This window comes from Populus nigra, chromosome 11 (genome assembly GCF_951802175.1).
Source record: "Populus nigra chromosome 11, ddPopNigr1.1, whole genome shotgun sequence".
Lineage (NCBI taxonomy): Eukaryota > Viridiplantae > Streptophyta > Magnoliopsida > Malpighiales > Salicaceae > Populus > Populus nigra.
In genome coordinates this window covers 414,588-429,008 of record NC_084862.1, presented here as the reverse complement: position 1 = coordinate 429,008, position 14,421 = coordinate 414,588, and the positions used below count along the sequence as shown (strand labels likewise).

General features: G+C 34.9%; 1 protein-coding gene across 2 annotated transcripts; it reads right to left on the bottom strand.

The window, feature by feature from the left end:
• Window positions 1-3,365: 3,365 nt before the first annotated feature.
• LOC133668287 (MDIS1-interacting receptor like kinase 2-like) lies at window positions 3,366-6,687 on the bottom strand. 2 transcript variants are annotated; one of them, XM_062088063.1, is made up of 2 exons: window positions 4,109-6,687; window positions 3,366-3,930 (listed from the first exon to the last, which is right to left on the bottom strand). In XM_062088063.1, the coding sequence occupies exons 1-2, from the start codon at window positions 6,585-6,587 to the stop codon at window positions 3,533-3,535; spliced, it is 2,877 nt and encodes a 958-aa protein (XP_061944047.1). In that variant the 5' UTR covers window positions 6,588-6,687; the 3' UTR covers window positions 3,366-3,532. The 2 variants fall into 2 exon arrangements, with proteins under 2 accessions (XP_061944047.1, XP_061944046.1); XM_062088062.1 differs by having other exon boundaries at window positions 4,085-6,683.
• Window positions 6,688-14,421: the final 7,734 nt, after the last annotated feature.

Here is a 14,421-nt window from a genome sequence, read left to right as displayed (position 1 = left end):
CATCTGAATCTCCTTCAGTAGGGATTGTTTGAACAGTCTTTATAGGGATGACTGAAGTCTCCAACTCCACCTGTTGTGCATCACCAGACTGTTTTTCCTTCTCCTGTGATTTCTCTTGTTGTAACATGCCAGACTCATCAAAAGTGACATCTCTACTCAAAATCACTTTCTTTGATTCAGAACACCAGAGTCTGTAACCTTTCACTCCTCCACTAAAGCCCAAAAATATAGCTTTCTTGGCTCTAGGATCTAGCTTGGACTCAGTAACATGATAATATGCTGAGCAACCAAATATACGCATAAAGTCATAATCATTTGCAGGAGAGCCTGACCATACCTCCAAGGGGGTTCTTCCATTTAGTGCTGCTGAAGGTAACCGGTTAACAATATGATGAGCATAGCTTAATGCCTCGCCCCAGAACACTTTGCTTAGTCCCAAATGTGATAGCATACATCAGACTTTCTCCACCAATGAGCGATTCATGCGTTCTGCTACTCCATTCTGTTGTGGTGTTTTGCGAACAGTAAAATGTCGCTTGATCCCTTCATTCTGACAAACTTCAAAGAAAGGATCTGAAGTGTACTCACCACCATTATCTGACCGAAGAGTCTTAACCCTCCTTCCAGTTTGAGTCTCCACCATTTTCTTCCATTTCAGAAAGATATCAAGGACCTCATCCTTGTGTTTCATCATGTACACCCATACTCGTCTTGAGAAATCATCAATAAAAGTAACAAACCAACGATTACCTCCAAGAGATTCATTCTTTGAAGGTCCCCATACGTCTGTGTGAACATAATCTAGGATCCCTTTTGTGTTGTGTACCGCAGTGCCAAACTTGACCCTTGTCTGTTTTCCAAGAACACAATGCTCGCAGAACCCATGCTTCCCAGTCTTGGCGCCTTTTAATAGACCTTGCTTGACTAATCCTTGCAAAGCCTTTTCACCAGCATGCCCTAAGCGCATGTGCCAAAGTCTGGAATTATCTGCTTCATCATCTTCTATGCTTTTGGAGACAGCTGCTGTACCAGTAACTGTAGATCTATCCAGGAAATATAAGTTTCCTTTCCTCGTGCCTCTTAAGACAACTAATGCACCACGGATTGCTCTCAGGACTCCACCATGCATGATAATTTTATAACCACTAGATTCTAGGACTCCAAGTGAGAAGAGATTTTTTTTCAAATCAGGTACATACCGTACATCTGTTAGTGTCTTGACTACCCCATTATGCATCTTCAGATGGATAGTCCCAATCCCTTTGATCTCACTAACATCATCATTACCCATCAACACAACTCCTCCATCAAACTCCTCGAGTCTCGAGAATAAGTGCTTGTTAGGGCACATGTGATAGGAACATGCAGAATCAAGAATCCATTCACCAAAATGGTTTTCTGGTGATGAGACCATAAATGCAGAGTCTTGTTCATCCTCATCTCGTGCAACGTTCACAGTTGGTTTGTCTTTTTCCTTGTTGCCCTTAATTGGACAATCTTTCTTCCAGTGCCCTTTTTTGTGACAAAAGGCATACTCATCTTTTGCAAGATATCGTCTGTTTGATAATTCTCCTCTGGATTTTGAGCGAGATCTCCCTCGCCCTCGAAATCTTTTGGGGTTTGTTCTGCCTCTAACTATCAATGCTTCTGATGTTGACTCCTTGTGAACAATCTGGTCTTTCTTCCGGTACTCATTGTTCACCAAAGCATTGGACACATCAATGAATTTAATCTTTTCTTTACCATACAGTAAAGTGGTGACAAGATGTTCATATGTGTCAGGCAGTGAATTTAATAACAACAGAGCTTTATCTTCATCATCAATTTCCATATCTAAATTCTTCAAATCAGCTATCATTTTATTAAAATCATTCAGATGCTCATTCATAGAAGTACCTTTCTTGTGCTGAAACCGGAAGATCCTTTTCTTCAAGTAGAGACGATTCTCTATACTCTTCTTCATAAACTTGTCCTTCAGTGCTTGCCATAATTCCTTTGCAGAGTTTTGTTCTGAAAAGGCGTACTTCTGATCCTTTACAAAACAAAGTCGGATGGAACTGCAAGCCAACCGATTTATCCTTTCCCAGCTTTTATCATCCAGATCCTCTGGTTTATCTTCTAGAGTGAAATCTAAATTCATTTGGACAAGCATATCCATGACTTCACATTTCCACATGCCAAAATTACCTTTCCCATCAAACTTCTCCACCTCAAATTTGGTATTCGATACCGGGATGTATTGTGGAGGTATACTAGCATTCCCCACTGATTTTTCTTCTGGAATATCAGCCATGATGACATCTTTGGATTACAAATGGAATCCCGAACTTGTTAAAACACACACTTTTATGCTCAAAAGTGCCAAAACAGTAACTTCGGTATGCTGTTTAACAAAACGGACACCACGGTTGCGTCCGGAATGGTTGAAAATGCTAGGAACCAACTTGACTCGGCCAAAAACGGGTCAAAAAATCACTGAGTTGGCCAAAAAACTAATCTGACCGAGTTGACTCAGGGAAAGAATATTCTGTCTCTGATAAAAAATATTATGTCACGGGAATATTCTCTTACTGGTAACGGAATATTCTTATTCTGTCAAGAGAATATTCTGTCACTGTTAGATGACGTGTTTGATGACAGGGCGATGTGGACCCTCTGTTGATGACGTGGATGATGACTTAGCGCCTACGTGTCGGATGACGTGGCTGTCTTCTCAGACGAGAATTCCGGCACTGACTGGTTTTTCCGGCAGATTTCCGGCGAAATTTTGGCAAGCTCTACAAGGCTCGTTTCAACTCCGATTTCGACGATCTTTATATCGCTGGACTCGTATCGACAAGAGGAATCTCCGCAGCTGGTCAAAATCAAGATCTGAGAACTTTGAAAATTCTGCAACTTTGAACAGAGAGCTGAAAAACGTGTTTTCTGTGTTTAAGCTTCCCTAATGCTCTGATACCAATTTGTTATGCATACTGGACCGAAAGCAAACACAAATAAAACACAAAACAAGCAGATTTACGTGGTTCTCCAAAACCGGGTACGTCTACAGAGGCAGCAGATTGTATATTAATGGAGGAATGATACAAACACTCAACTCAACCCAATACAACCCACAAAAAACCAGTGTTTCACTCTTACACTCTTCTCTCTCAAATCTTCACTTGCACTCACTCTCCCAATTGCACTCACTACACTTCTATGCACACTTCTTTCACACACACTGCACTCTTCCTCCCTCGTTCTTGTCTTCAGTCTTGAATCAGTTTACATGAGAAAGGGAAGCATAAATATAGTGGTTGTAAAGGAGAGGGTGGTTGATGGTGGAGAGGGTAGTTGAAGGTGGTTGAGAGTGATTGAGAAAAATGTTGACAATTGCAAATGTTGACAATTTGCTACATCACTTATCTTTCATAACAGGTATTTTTTTACATCAAAAAAAAAAAAAATGCCAAACCCATGAACATAGTCTACATCAAATTACAAAATTTATTGCTCAAATCTATAGTTGAAGAGAAGAAGTTAAACCCTCTGGTCAGTCGACCACACTAACTGTATGTGAGAACAGATCTTCCAAACTTATTGTGTCAAATTCCTTTGGCAGAGAAGGCCACTTAGTTGCAAGCTCCGAAGAAATTCTTCCCATTGTAGGTCGGGATTGCGGATTGGGATGCAAGCATGCAAGTGCTATCTTCATGATATGGACAACACCCTCTGCTGCTCCTTTTTTAGGAAGCGAGATGCGTTGGTCAAGCACATCCTTCAACAATGTCTGTTGAGAGATCGGTGGCTTCGAAGATGATGCGGAAGATGCTTGTGATGAGATTGTGGAGATGAGATCGCCTGGGTGCCTTCCCATCATCACTTCCATTGTTACCACTCCGAAGCTATAGACATCACATTTTTCAGTCACTTTCATCGTGTAAGCTAGCTCTGCCACAAAAAAATTGGTTATGCTGTGTTTTAATCACATAGTTGATAGAAATAAAATTGAAAAAAATTTTACTTAAGTATTTATAGTATAAGCTAAAAACATACTATTATTCTTACTATTACGGGAACTTAATGTTGAAGTAAAGCTACGCACCTGGAGCAGTATATCCAAAAGTACCTGCAAATGAGGTCCAATTGGATGAGTCAGGCATCAACATTCTAGCTGTGCCGAAGTCAGAGACGTGTGCCTCATATTCCAAATCCAGAAGGACATTATTGCTGGTAATGTCTCGATGAATGATCGGAGGAGAGCAAGAATGGTGAAGATATGATAAAGCTCCAGCCATCCCTTTCACAACATTTAGCCTTTTCATCCAATCCAGCTCAATTGCTTGTTCCTCACTGGTTATAATCTTTCTCAAGCTTCCTCTTTCTATGAACTCATAAACCAAAAAAGAGTGCTTTGCATGTGAGCAAAATCCATACAGCTTCACAATATTTCGATGTCGAATATTTGCCAAAACACGAACTTCCGTTTCAAAAGCTTTAAAATCTGACAACTTGTCTGTTTGTGACCGGTGAAGTTTCTTCACAGCAACCACCTGTTCTTCTGACATTACTGCTTTATAAACAATTCCATATCCTCCTTCGCCAATGCAGTAGTTGGAATTGAATTCCTCGGTAGCTGCAATGATATTCTCATACAATAACTTCCCATCATGGCCCAATATCGTGAATAAGTTTCGATCTTGTTCAATATTCCCCGGCTCAGCTTTTCTCTTCCTAGCTCTTTGGCGGAGAATGAATAAAGCTCCAATCATAACAAGCACTAAGAGTAAGCTTCCTAAAAGAGGAAGTACAATCAAAATAACAAGTTTGTTTCTCTTAACAGTTATGCTGCTTTTTGGAAGATTGCATGGCTTTAGACCACTGGCGTTGCCACATATACCCATATTATCCCTTAATGCCTCAAATGAAGCGTTGTGGAAGGCTTTGATATCGGGAATGGGGCCTTGTAGCTTATTGGATGATATATCCACAACTGTCAAGCTTAATAGATCTTTGAAAGTGCGCGGAATCAATCCAGAAAGCATGTTGTGAGAGACATTCAGAGTTTCCAACATTTGCAGTTGCCCAAGTTGCCCCGGTATCTCTTGAGCTAAGAAATTGCAACTAAGATCAAGATCTTGAAGAGAACGCAGAAAGCCTATCTCCTGTGGAATGCTATTTGTAAATTTATTATTACTGAGGTTCAGCAACAATAAATTTGAGCACTCCCCAAGTTGTTTTGGAATCGATCCACTTAGATTATTAGATGCTAAATCAAGGATTTTGAGGGAAGAAAGCATCTTGATGTCTGAGGGAATGGCACCTGAAAGATGGTTGTTGCTAAGAGTAAGGTTGTACAACAGCTTCAACCGCCCTAATTCTTTTGGGATGGTTCCTTCTAAGTGATTTGAGGACAGATCAATCAATTGTAATTCAGTAGCCTTTCCGAGCTCAGCTGGTATCTCCCCAGAAACATTATTGTTTGAGATTTTCAAGCTCGTTATGCTACGATAATCTCCCCATTTCAAAGAAAGCTCGCCATAAAAATTATTGTAACTCAAATCAACATAATCCAAATGTGGATAGATGCCAAAATCCTTAGAAATATTTCCTGTCAATTGATTTCCATCAAGTCTTAGTCGGTGTAAACTGGTACAGTTTTTCAAGCTTTCCGGGATGGAACCTGAGAAATAGTTGTTGGCAGCGGTAAGATTTTCCAATGCTCCTCCATGGCATACCTCTTGCGGCAAATGACCCGTGAATTCGTTGTCAGACACTTGCAATTGCTTCAATTGGGTGAGATTGTTCAGCTCTAGGGGCAATGGGCCATTAAGTTTGTTATTAGCCAAGCTCAATGACACCAGAGATTTAAGTTGTCCTATTTCTGAAGGAATGTGACCAGAGAGATTGTTACCCCAAAGAAAGAGAATGGATAGGTTTTTCAAATTTCCTATAGAGGAAGGAATCGAACCAGTGAGATTATTTGTAGCTAATGAGAGACGGGAAAGAGACGTCAACTTTCCAATTTCATGTGGAATGGAGCCACTAAAAAGATTTCTACATAGAACTAAATCAGTGATACTTTTCAGGGAGCCTATCTCAGATGGGATACTTCCCGTGAGATCATTATAACATAAGCCCAACTGAGTAATCTTGGATAGATTACCGATATGTGATGGTAAGGTTCCATGAATTGAATTGTTCGAAAGGTCAAGAACGGAAAGATTGGGGAAGGATGAGAAGTTGAAATCATAAAGCGTACCTCTCAAACCAAAGTGCGGGAAGGTCAGATTGGCGACACTTCCAGAACCGTCGCAAGTGATTCCAATCCAATCAATGCAAGGGCTGGTGCCGACCCAAGAAGAAAGGAGAGATTGGCTTTGGTTGTCAAGACTTGCTTTCCATTTGAGAAGAGCCTCAGCTTCTTTAATATGACCTCCAGCAACTTTGGAATCGGCAGCACTAGTAGCCGTACCAAATATCGAAGTTTTAGAGGAAGTGTGATCAGCAAGAACAAAGAAAGAAGAGGAGTAGAACATGTGAAGGAGCAAGAAGATCAGGACGTGGGGAAGGATTGAGAAGTATGGTTTGTGCAGTAAGGACGTCATGGTGTGTTTTCAAGAGATGCAGAGAATATTAATGGTTTGCTATGGTAGATGGAGATCCTAGGCTACATGCAGTGGTATTTATAGGATAAGCATTGGAGTCTTTCTTAATTTCATCGAATATTTAAATCTGAGATTTCCAGTTCATCAATAATTTCTTCTCCCATTGGAAATCATAAGATGCGACAAATATTGTAGACATTGACAATGTTGACTTGCTTTTTACATAGAAATTGAAATTAGTTTATTTATATTTCAAAAATAAATATCATAAATGGAGATATAATAACAGGAGCAGTACATTTCTGATGAGTCTGCACTCTCATGAACTTGATTTGTTGTTGAGCAATAAAGCTTGCTTCAAGTCATGACTCGTAACTTCATTTACCAGTGGGGCCTTTGCTAGAAATTAACTTCATGTAACAAACGTCAGGTTGATGATTCATGCATCTGCACTGCAGATCTGCATTATATTTTTGTTATCCAAGGAAGGTATGAAGGGATTAATTAAATATTATTAATTATTTAAAATCAAAATAATTGCCGACAGACTATGAGTATAAATACCGATAAAAAATCTGTCGGTAAAACTGTTAAAACTGATAGGGAAATTACTTGCTTTTCAACTATAGACTCAAAGTATTTTATTTATGCAAGGATAAATCTAACATTTTTATATGTATTTTATTTTAAGACATAACTTGTCTAAAATCAAATATTATATGATTTATGATTTATATTATCAAAATCAATTACCCATTATATAATTATTAAAACCTTAAACCTTTTATTTTATAATAAACACAAAAAATTTATAATTATAGCTTACAAAATAAGCAAATCATAATATCATCATAAAAGTAAATTAACTCCTGTTTCTCTGGTGCTTGACACTGTTGAAATTTCCAAATAATCTTTGTTTCCCCTTTCCAAATTATTGTCGGAAAGTCCGACGTTCACACGCTATCTTGCTTAAGGGGCTGAATAGTGTAGACGGGTCAATGGGGATGGAAAAATTGCAACGTTATGGGCTCTCTCTGGAAGGATAGTCGGCGGATATCAAGTATAAATATTAACAGAAAATTGTATTGGAAAAACTTTTAAATTTAGGTTGTGTTTATTTTCTAGAAAGTAATTTTAAAAAAATTAATTTTTAAATTTTTTTGTATTTGTTTGCTATTAAAAAAGTTAGTCAACAAAAAACATTTTCTGATCAATAAAAAATTTGGCTTGATTTATAGGAAAGTCTTTTCCTTTTATTTTGAGCGGAAAACACTTTTTGGAAGTTGTGAAAAATTTAGAAATGTCATATTATTTTTTGATTATATTAAATTCGATCATCAAACTTTTAATTGCTCTATATATATTTATTTTTTTTGAATATTGTTTTTTCAATTTCATCCCTTACAATTTAATTTTTATATAACTTTGGTATTCATTTTTATAATTGTTACTTGCTTTTTCCTTATCATTTTTTAATTGAAATTTTTTATCTATCAAATTTAATCCTCATTTTTTTATTATTAATTATTTTATTTGAAATAATTTATAAAATGTTAATTATTATTATTTTAATTTCTTCATCTTTCAATTTTTTATTTTTTAGATTTGATCTCTATTATTTTTTTTATTATTTATTTTATTTAAGATAATTTATTAAATTATATTTTTTTTTCAATTTCATTCTTATTCAACTTTTTAATTTATAAGATTTGTTCCTCGTTATTTTAATAAACTTGAAAAAAATAAAATATTAATAAGTTATTTTTCAGATCATTTTCCATGACATAACCAAACATTGAAAATTATTTTCCAACTTATTTTTCATTACACTACTAAATATAAAAAAATAATTCACTTTCTCGAAATTTATTTTTTTAAAAAAATATTTTTCAGCAAACAAATTGACTCTGGTCATAAAACTCCTTGCATTTCAGCTATAGACTCAAAATATTTTATTTATGGAAGGATAAATCTAACATTTTTATATGTATTTTATTTTATCTTATACCTCCAATACCATTTAAGAGGGTGGGTCTTGCTGCCAGCTTCTTACGTACGGTTGATTATTAATTTTGCCTACCGAAGTTGTTATAATTTTATGAATGTGATAGCGAGTGTTTGTTCATGATTTCTGCAATGGAACTTATCGTGCAAATTGGGGTTGGATTTTCATTGATTAGTTGCCGTCTTCCTACGGTTGATTAAGTTCTCATACCTTCTCTCTAACTATCAATATCATGGGCTAAAACGCGTTGACTTCTACTCTTTTAAATTGTGCCGGGTACAAAAATTACTATGGATTCTGTACTAGGAAATTATTCTCTTAAAACTTGTGTCATTCTATGTATTATGGTTAGGTATCAATCATCCATGCGTTTAACCAATAAAAAAAATAAGTTTACGTGACAAATGACAAAAAAAATATTTTCTTCAACTAGATAGAAATCAAAACAATTAAGAAAACAAAGAATTTGCCATAAAAATCCTTTTGCATCACCATGCATATATGCTCTCATCTAATGGAATTGTTTCTTATTAGTGGTTTTTTTTTAAAAAAAAAAACCATTGAATTGGTCTACTATCGAAACATTGGTTATGAAATTTCAAATTCATCAATAATTTATTCTCCCTTTCCAAATCATAGGATACAACAATATTGTGGGCTCTCCCTCCTAATGTGTGCAAGTCCTATAGATATTGACAATGTGACTCCCTTTTGTTGTGGGGAATTGAATTCCTGAACAAGTGTTAAATACAATGACAAATTATACCATTACAGTTTTTCCATGAGACTTGTATCACAAACTTTTTCCATGAGATAGTTTAAACTCAATCTAAGTATATAAGGAAAAGTTATAAGAAAATTGTTTTTCTCTCTTCTAATTCTTGTGGTTGTCATGACCTTCCCCTCATCAAATCAAGGATTTTATTTTTTGATCTTGAGATTTTGGGTGACAGTTGATCGTTTGACCAAGTCAGTTTATTTCTTACCAGTTGTCGCATGTGTGAGGTGTTGCAGTGAGCGTCTTCTCATATGATATTGGGAAATGACAAAGACAAGGATTTCTTGTCTTTTATCAGTGGAAAGAGAGAATGAGAGTCGTCACCTATTATTTTGGTCACTAAGAACCCCAAATAGTCTCCAAGATCGGGCACGTGGACTAATTACGTAAAGGGAAGGTATTAGCACCCCTAATACGCCTTACTTAAGGTAAGCTGCATTATTTAATTGTTTGATATAAACTAAGATATTGTTGTGTTTTCTAATTGTTGGTCTGTCTAAGGTTTAAGAAAAATCATTCTCAGTAAAGAGATTCTTATCTTATCAAGTAAAACATAATCATTATAACATTAACAAAAAAGAACTACCTTTTATTTAATATTAGGAATACGTCTTACGTATAAGTTTGTAATCTCAGATATTAAAAGAAAACAAAATATATTTTTAGTATTTTTGAAATATAGACCAAGTTCTCATAACTTTAATAAACTGATTATTAAAGCTCAAAATGCATGCTAATATATAATTTTTTTTGTATGAAAATACATTATAAATTTTTTATATTTTTGTGAAACTTGGTCATATGCATGAAAACAAGATATTTTTTGTTGTTTTTTTATTTAATTTTTTTTCATTATTTCAGAGAAAACCATGTATTTTAATACCGGATTTGTATCTTTACAGTATAAAAATACAAACTAATATTAAGAAAAATTGATAGAAAAATACCCAAGAAAATCACAAATTTTTTTGAAAGGATTTTTGAATATTTTTTGTTTTTGTTTAATATATAATATTTATTATATATTATTATTATTATTATATTATATAATAATATATTGGGTTGGGCCCAACCCAATTATATGGTCTAAGCCCCTCCTAGTTGGGTCAACGTCGGCCCAAAACAGGGGTTGGGTCGATGTTGGCCCAATATATAATATTTTCTTTTTATTGGACTGGAGCGTCCCAACCCAACCTTATGGTTTGGGCCGACAATGGTTTGGCTTAGTAAGCAGTTGAGAAGCTCTCCATTGTTCATGCAGAATAGTGGAGAAGGAAGAGATGCAAGAGAAGAAGAAGAAGAAGAAGAAGAAGAAGAAGAAGAAGAAGAAGAAGAAGAAGAAGAAAAGGGAAGGCTGAGCTAGCAGTGACTTCACGGTGGTGCTAGTGGCAAAATGACGGTGGTTCCAAATGGCTATGGGGAGAAAAATGATGGTCTGCAGTGGTGATTGTTGCAAAAGGGGCAATCTTTTTTTTTGTTCTTTTTTTTCTCTATCTTTCATCTGTTTTCTTTATCCCTGGTCTAGTTTTTTTTTCTTGTTCTTGTCATTGTTTTTTTGTCCTTCCTCTTCTTCTTTCCCTCTCTATTTTCCCATGTTTTTTCTTTCTTTCTTTTTTCACTTCTGTTTTGTTTTTTCCTTTGCCCCTTTGTTTTTCCTTTTTTTTTCTCGTTCTACCGTCCTTTCATCTCCCTCCTCACCGCTTGGTGATGGGGTATTTATAAGGGGGAAAGGAAGAGAGCCACCCTACTTTTGTCCAGTCGCGTTGAATGGATAGGGTGGTTGGGCGGCCACTAGGCAGTCACCCAAGGCCGCCTGCAGGGCTTGTCCCCTCTATGCTTTCATCTGGTGGTAGGCCATGGGTATGGGTTGTGTCAGCTTTTTGGGTATATGGGAGATAGAGTGAGAGAGATGCTACAGGGGAGAAAAATCCTTCTTCCCATGCATGCAACGCGTCCATAGGAAGAAGAAGACCTATAGTGCCATTCAAAACGACACTGTTTTGAGCTTTGTCTTTTTTTTTTAATAACAGTAAATGAAACGATGTCGTTTTAAACAAAACATGTTATTTCATTTAAAAGAAAATATTGCGAAAAAGTTTTTATTTCCAAATCAGTCGTCAATTTATGATTTATTCAATCAAGCCCTCAATTGAGATTTTGGTTATAAGAATCAATTCAATTGCATCCCTGCCATATTCAAATGTCAGCCCTAAAGTTGACCGTCTTTTTCACTTTGGTCCTTAATTTTGAATTTGTTTATTTTGACCCTCAATTGATCAACAAACTTCTAATTTCTTTAATTTAGCCCTTGGTTCGGTCAATTTAAGCCCTTATATTAGCTTCTTTTTTTTAGTTTAGTTCTTGGGTTTGGATGTTTTTAATCAAGTCCCTAATTGCCCATCAAAATTTAATATTTATGCAATTAAGCCCTTAATTTGATCAAATTAACACTTAAAAATTATAATTTGACCCTCTTAAACTTTAATTTCTTTTAATTAAAGCCCAAATTGACTTAAAAAATCAATCTTCTTGTAATTAAACCCTCCATAAATTCAATTAAACCTTTAATAAAATCTAATTGAGCTCTTAAACATTCAATTTTGAATTTATCTTTGTTAAATTGAATTTTCTTTGCTAACAAGGCTCTCATTAGTCGAAAATATATTGTTAAATTCCAATCTTTGTATTTTTTAACCTTCTCAACCAAACTTTGGTCATTTTCAAGGCTCCTTGGTGTCCTTTTCTCACTAATATATATTTTTTGGTTTTTCTTCTGATAATTCTTGATTTCTTTTATTTTCTTCTTTTTGTATGGGGATCCTAAAAATAGATAACAACACTAGTAAAGGTGACATATAGGTTTGCAAAACTAGTAGAAATCTATGTCAATGAGATCATAATGTTGCACGATGTGTCGATCTCAATTGTGTCCAACAAAGGTCCATAGTTCACTTTTCAATTTTGGGTGAAGTTTCATAAAGTTTTGGGGACTAACGTTCAGTTAAGTACTAATTTTCATTCTCAGACCAATAAACAGTCTGAAAGGACTATATAGATTTTGAAAGATATGTGAGAGCTTGTGTGATTGACTTTGCAGTAGGATGGAGCAAGTACTTGTCTTTGATGGAGTTTGCTTATAACAATAGTTATCAGACAAGTATTGATATGGCACCATATGAGACTTCATATAGCCAAATGTGTAGATCACCTGTATGTTGGTATGAGGTTGGTGAGAAGGGATTAATGGGCCTCGACTTAATACAGATTATTTTGGATAAGATTAAGGTGATCCGAGATAAACTTCAAACTTCTCAGAGTAGGCAAAAGATTTATGCGTATAAGAGGAGGCGTAATCTAGAATTTTTAGTAGGTGACAATGTGTTCCTGAAGTTCTCCCCGACTAAAGGAATATTCATATTTGAGAAGAAAGGAAAGTTGAGTCCCAAGTTTATATGGTCATTAGAGATCTTGGAAATAGTAGGGGCAATGGCATATTGGTTTGCCTTGCCGCCTAATCTATCCTCCATACATCTAGTGTTCCGTGTTTTGATGTTAAGAAAATATTTGTTTGATTCATCTCATGTGCCGGAAATTCAACTAGTTGAGCTAAGGGATGATATGTCATACAAAGTTTAACTAGAGGAAATAGTGGTTTGACAAGTTAGAAAAATTTGATTGAAGGAAATCACATCGGTTAAGGTTGTGTGGAGTGAACACCCACACAAATAAGTGACATAGAAGAAATGCTTAACAAGCATTCCGTACTTGTTTGAACTTGATGGTTGACTTTGGTTCTTAAAGTTTAAATTCGAGGATGAATTTTATGTAACGGGGGAAGTGTTGTAAAACCCAAACTTTTAGCTCAAACCTAAGTCCAAGTCAACGTAAACCCAACCTAAGTTAACCTAGATATATAAGAAAAAGTTGCAAGAGAATTATCTCTCTCTTCTAATTCTTGTGGCTGTCGTGATCCTCTCCTTATCAAATCAAGGATTTCAGTTTTTGATCTTGAGTTTTTGAGTTCAAGAAAGGTGAAAGTACCAAGTAAGTGGTTTCCTCTCATGTTACTTTTGATTATGGTTTGTTTTTGGAAGGATAAAAAAGAGATTAGGGTTTATAAAGTCTTGAAGTTTATGGTGTTAAGATTGATTCATGATTATTATAGGTTTAAGGTTAAGTGATGATTTTGGATGTGTTGTTAGAAATAAGGATTTGTGAATTAATTTGTTATGGGTTAAGAAATTTGTTTCAACTTTGCTGGAAAATCTAGATAGAATGGCTTGGGGTTGAAGATGATGAAATTTTATCTTGGTCCTTAATTTATAAAAATTACATTTTAGTCCCTTAACTTTGAAAAATTATAATTTGACCCCAAAACATGTTTTGGAATTCTGGGTAGTATTCTTATAATATTAAAGATGATGAATCTCAATTTTATAATTGAGTTGTGTAATTTTTAGTTTAGCCACTCCATTTTGGATATTTATAGTTTGGTCCCTAAACTTTTTTAAAAAATATAATTTGGTCCCTAAAATGTAAATCGAGATCTTGGATATAATTAAGGATGTATTATGGGTGAAATTTTACCATGGTTATGTATTTTTGGCTTTTACAGTTTGGTTATCCAATTCTAGAAAAATTATGTTTTAATCCCTGATTTATAAAAATTGTTGTTTTGGTCCCTGATTTATAAAATTTTTTGTTTATCCCTAAACTTAGGAGACTAAACCTGGTTTTCTTTTATGAATTGGAGTCTTTTATTTGTGTTATTTTAAGTTATTTTTTAGTATATTCTATATATTTGTTGTAGGTATTTCTAACGATTCTCAATAGGATTTTCAGGTCTTTCATCCCATATTCCTTTTACTTCTATATTTTTTGGGTGAGTTGGATAATATTTAATATACATGTAATATAAATAAATATGTATGTTGATTATATGATGATTACAACTAGTTAATTTCTTGAATATTTATATTTGTTGTTTTATTTTCTTGGTACTTATCTATTCTTGAATTTGCATTCGCATTCTATTAAACTAAATTATATTC

Coding starts and splice junctions, on each gene's coding strand:
- LOC133668287 (XM_062088062.1), bottom strand. CDS start 6,587: ATGACGTCCTTACTGCACAAACCATACTTCTCAATCCTTCCCCACGTC. Junction 3,931..4,084: donor TTTTGGATATACTGCTCCAG/GTGCGTAGCTTT, acceptor TTTTTGTGGCAG/AGCTAGCTTACACGATGAAA.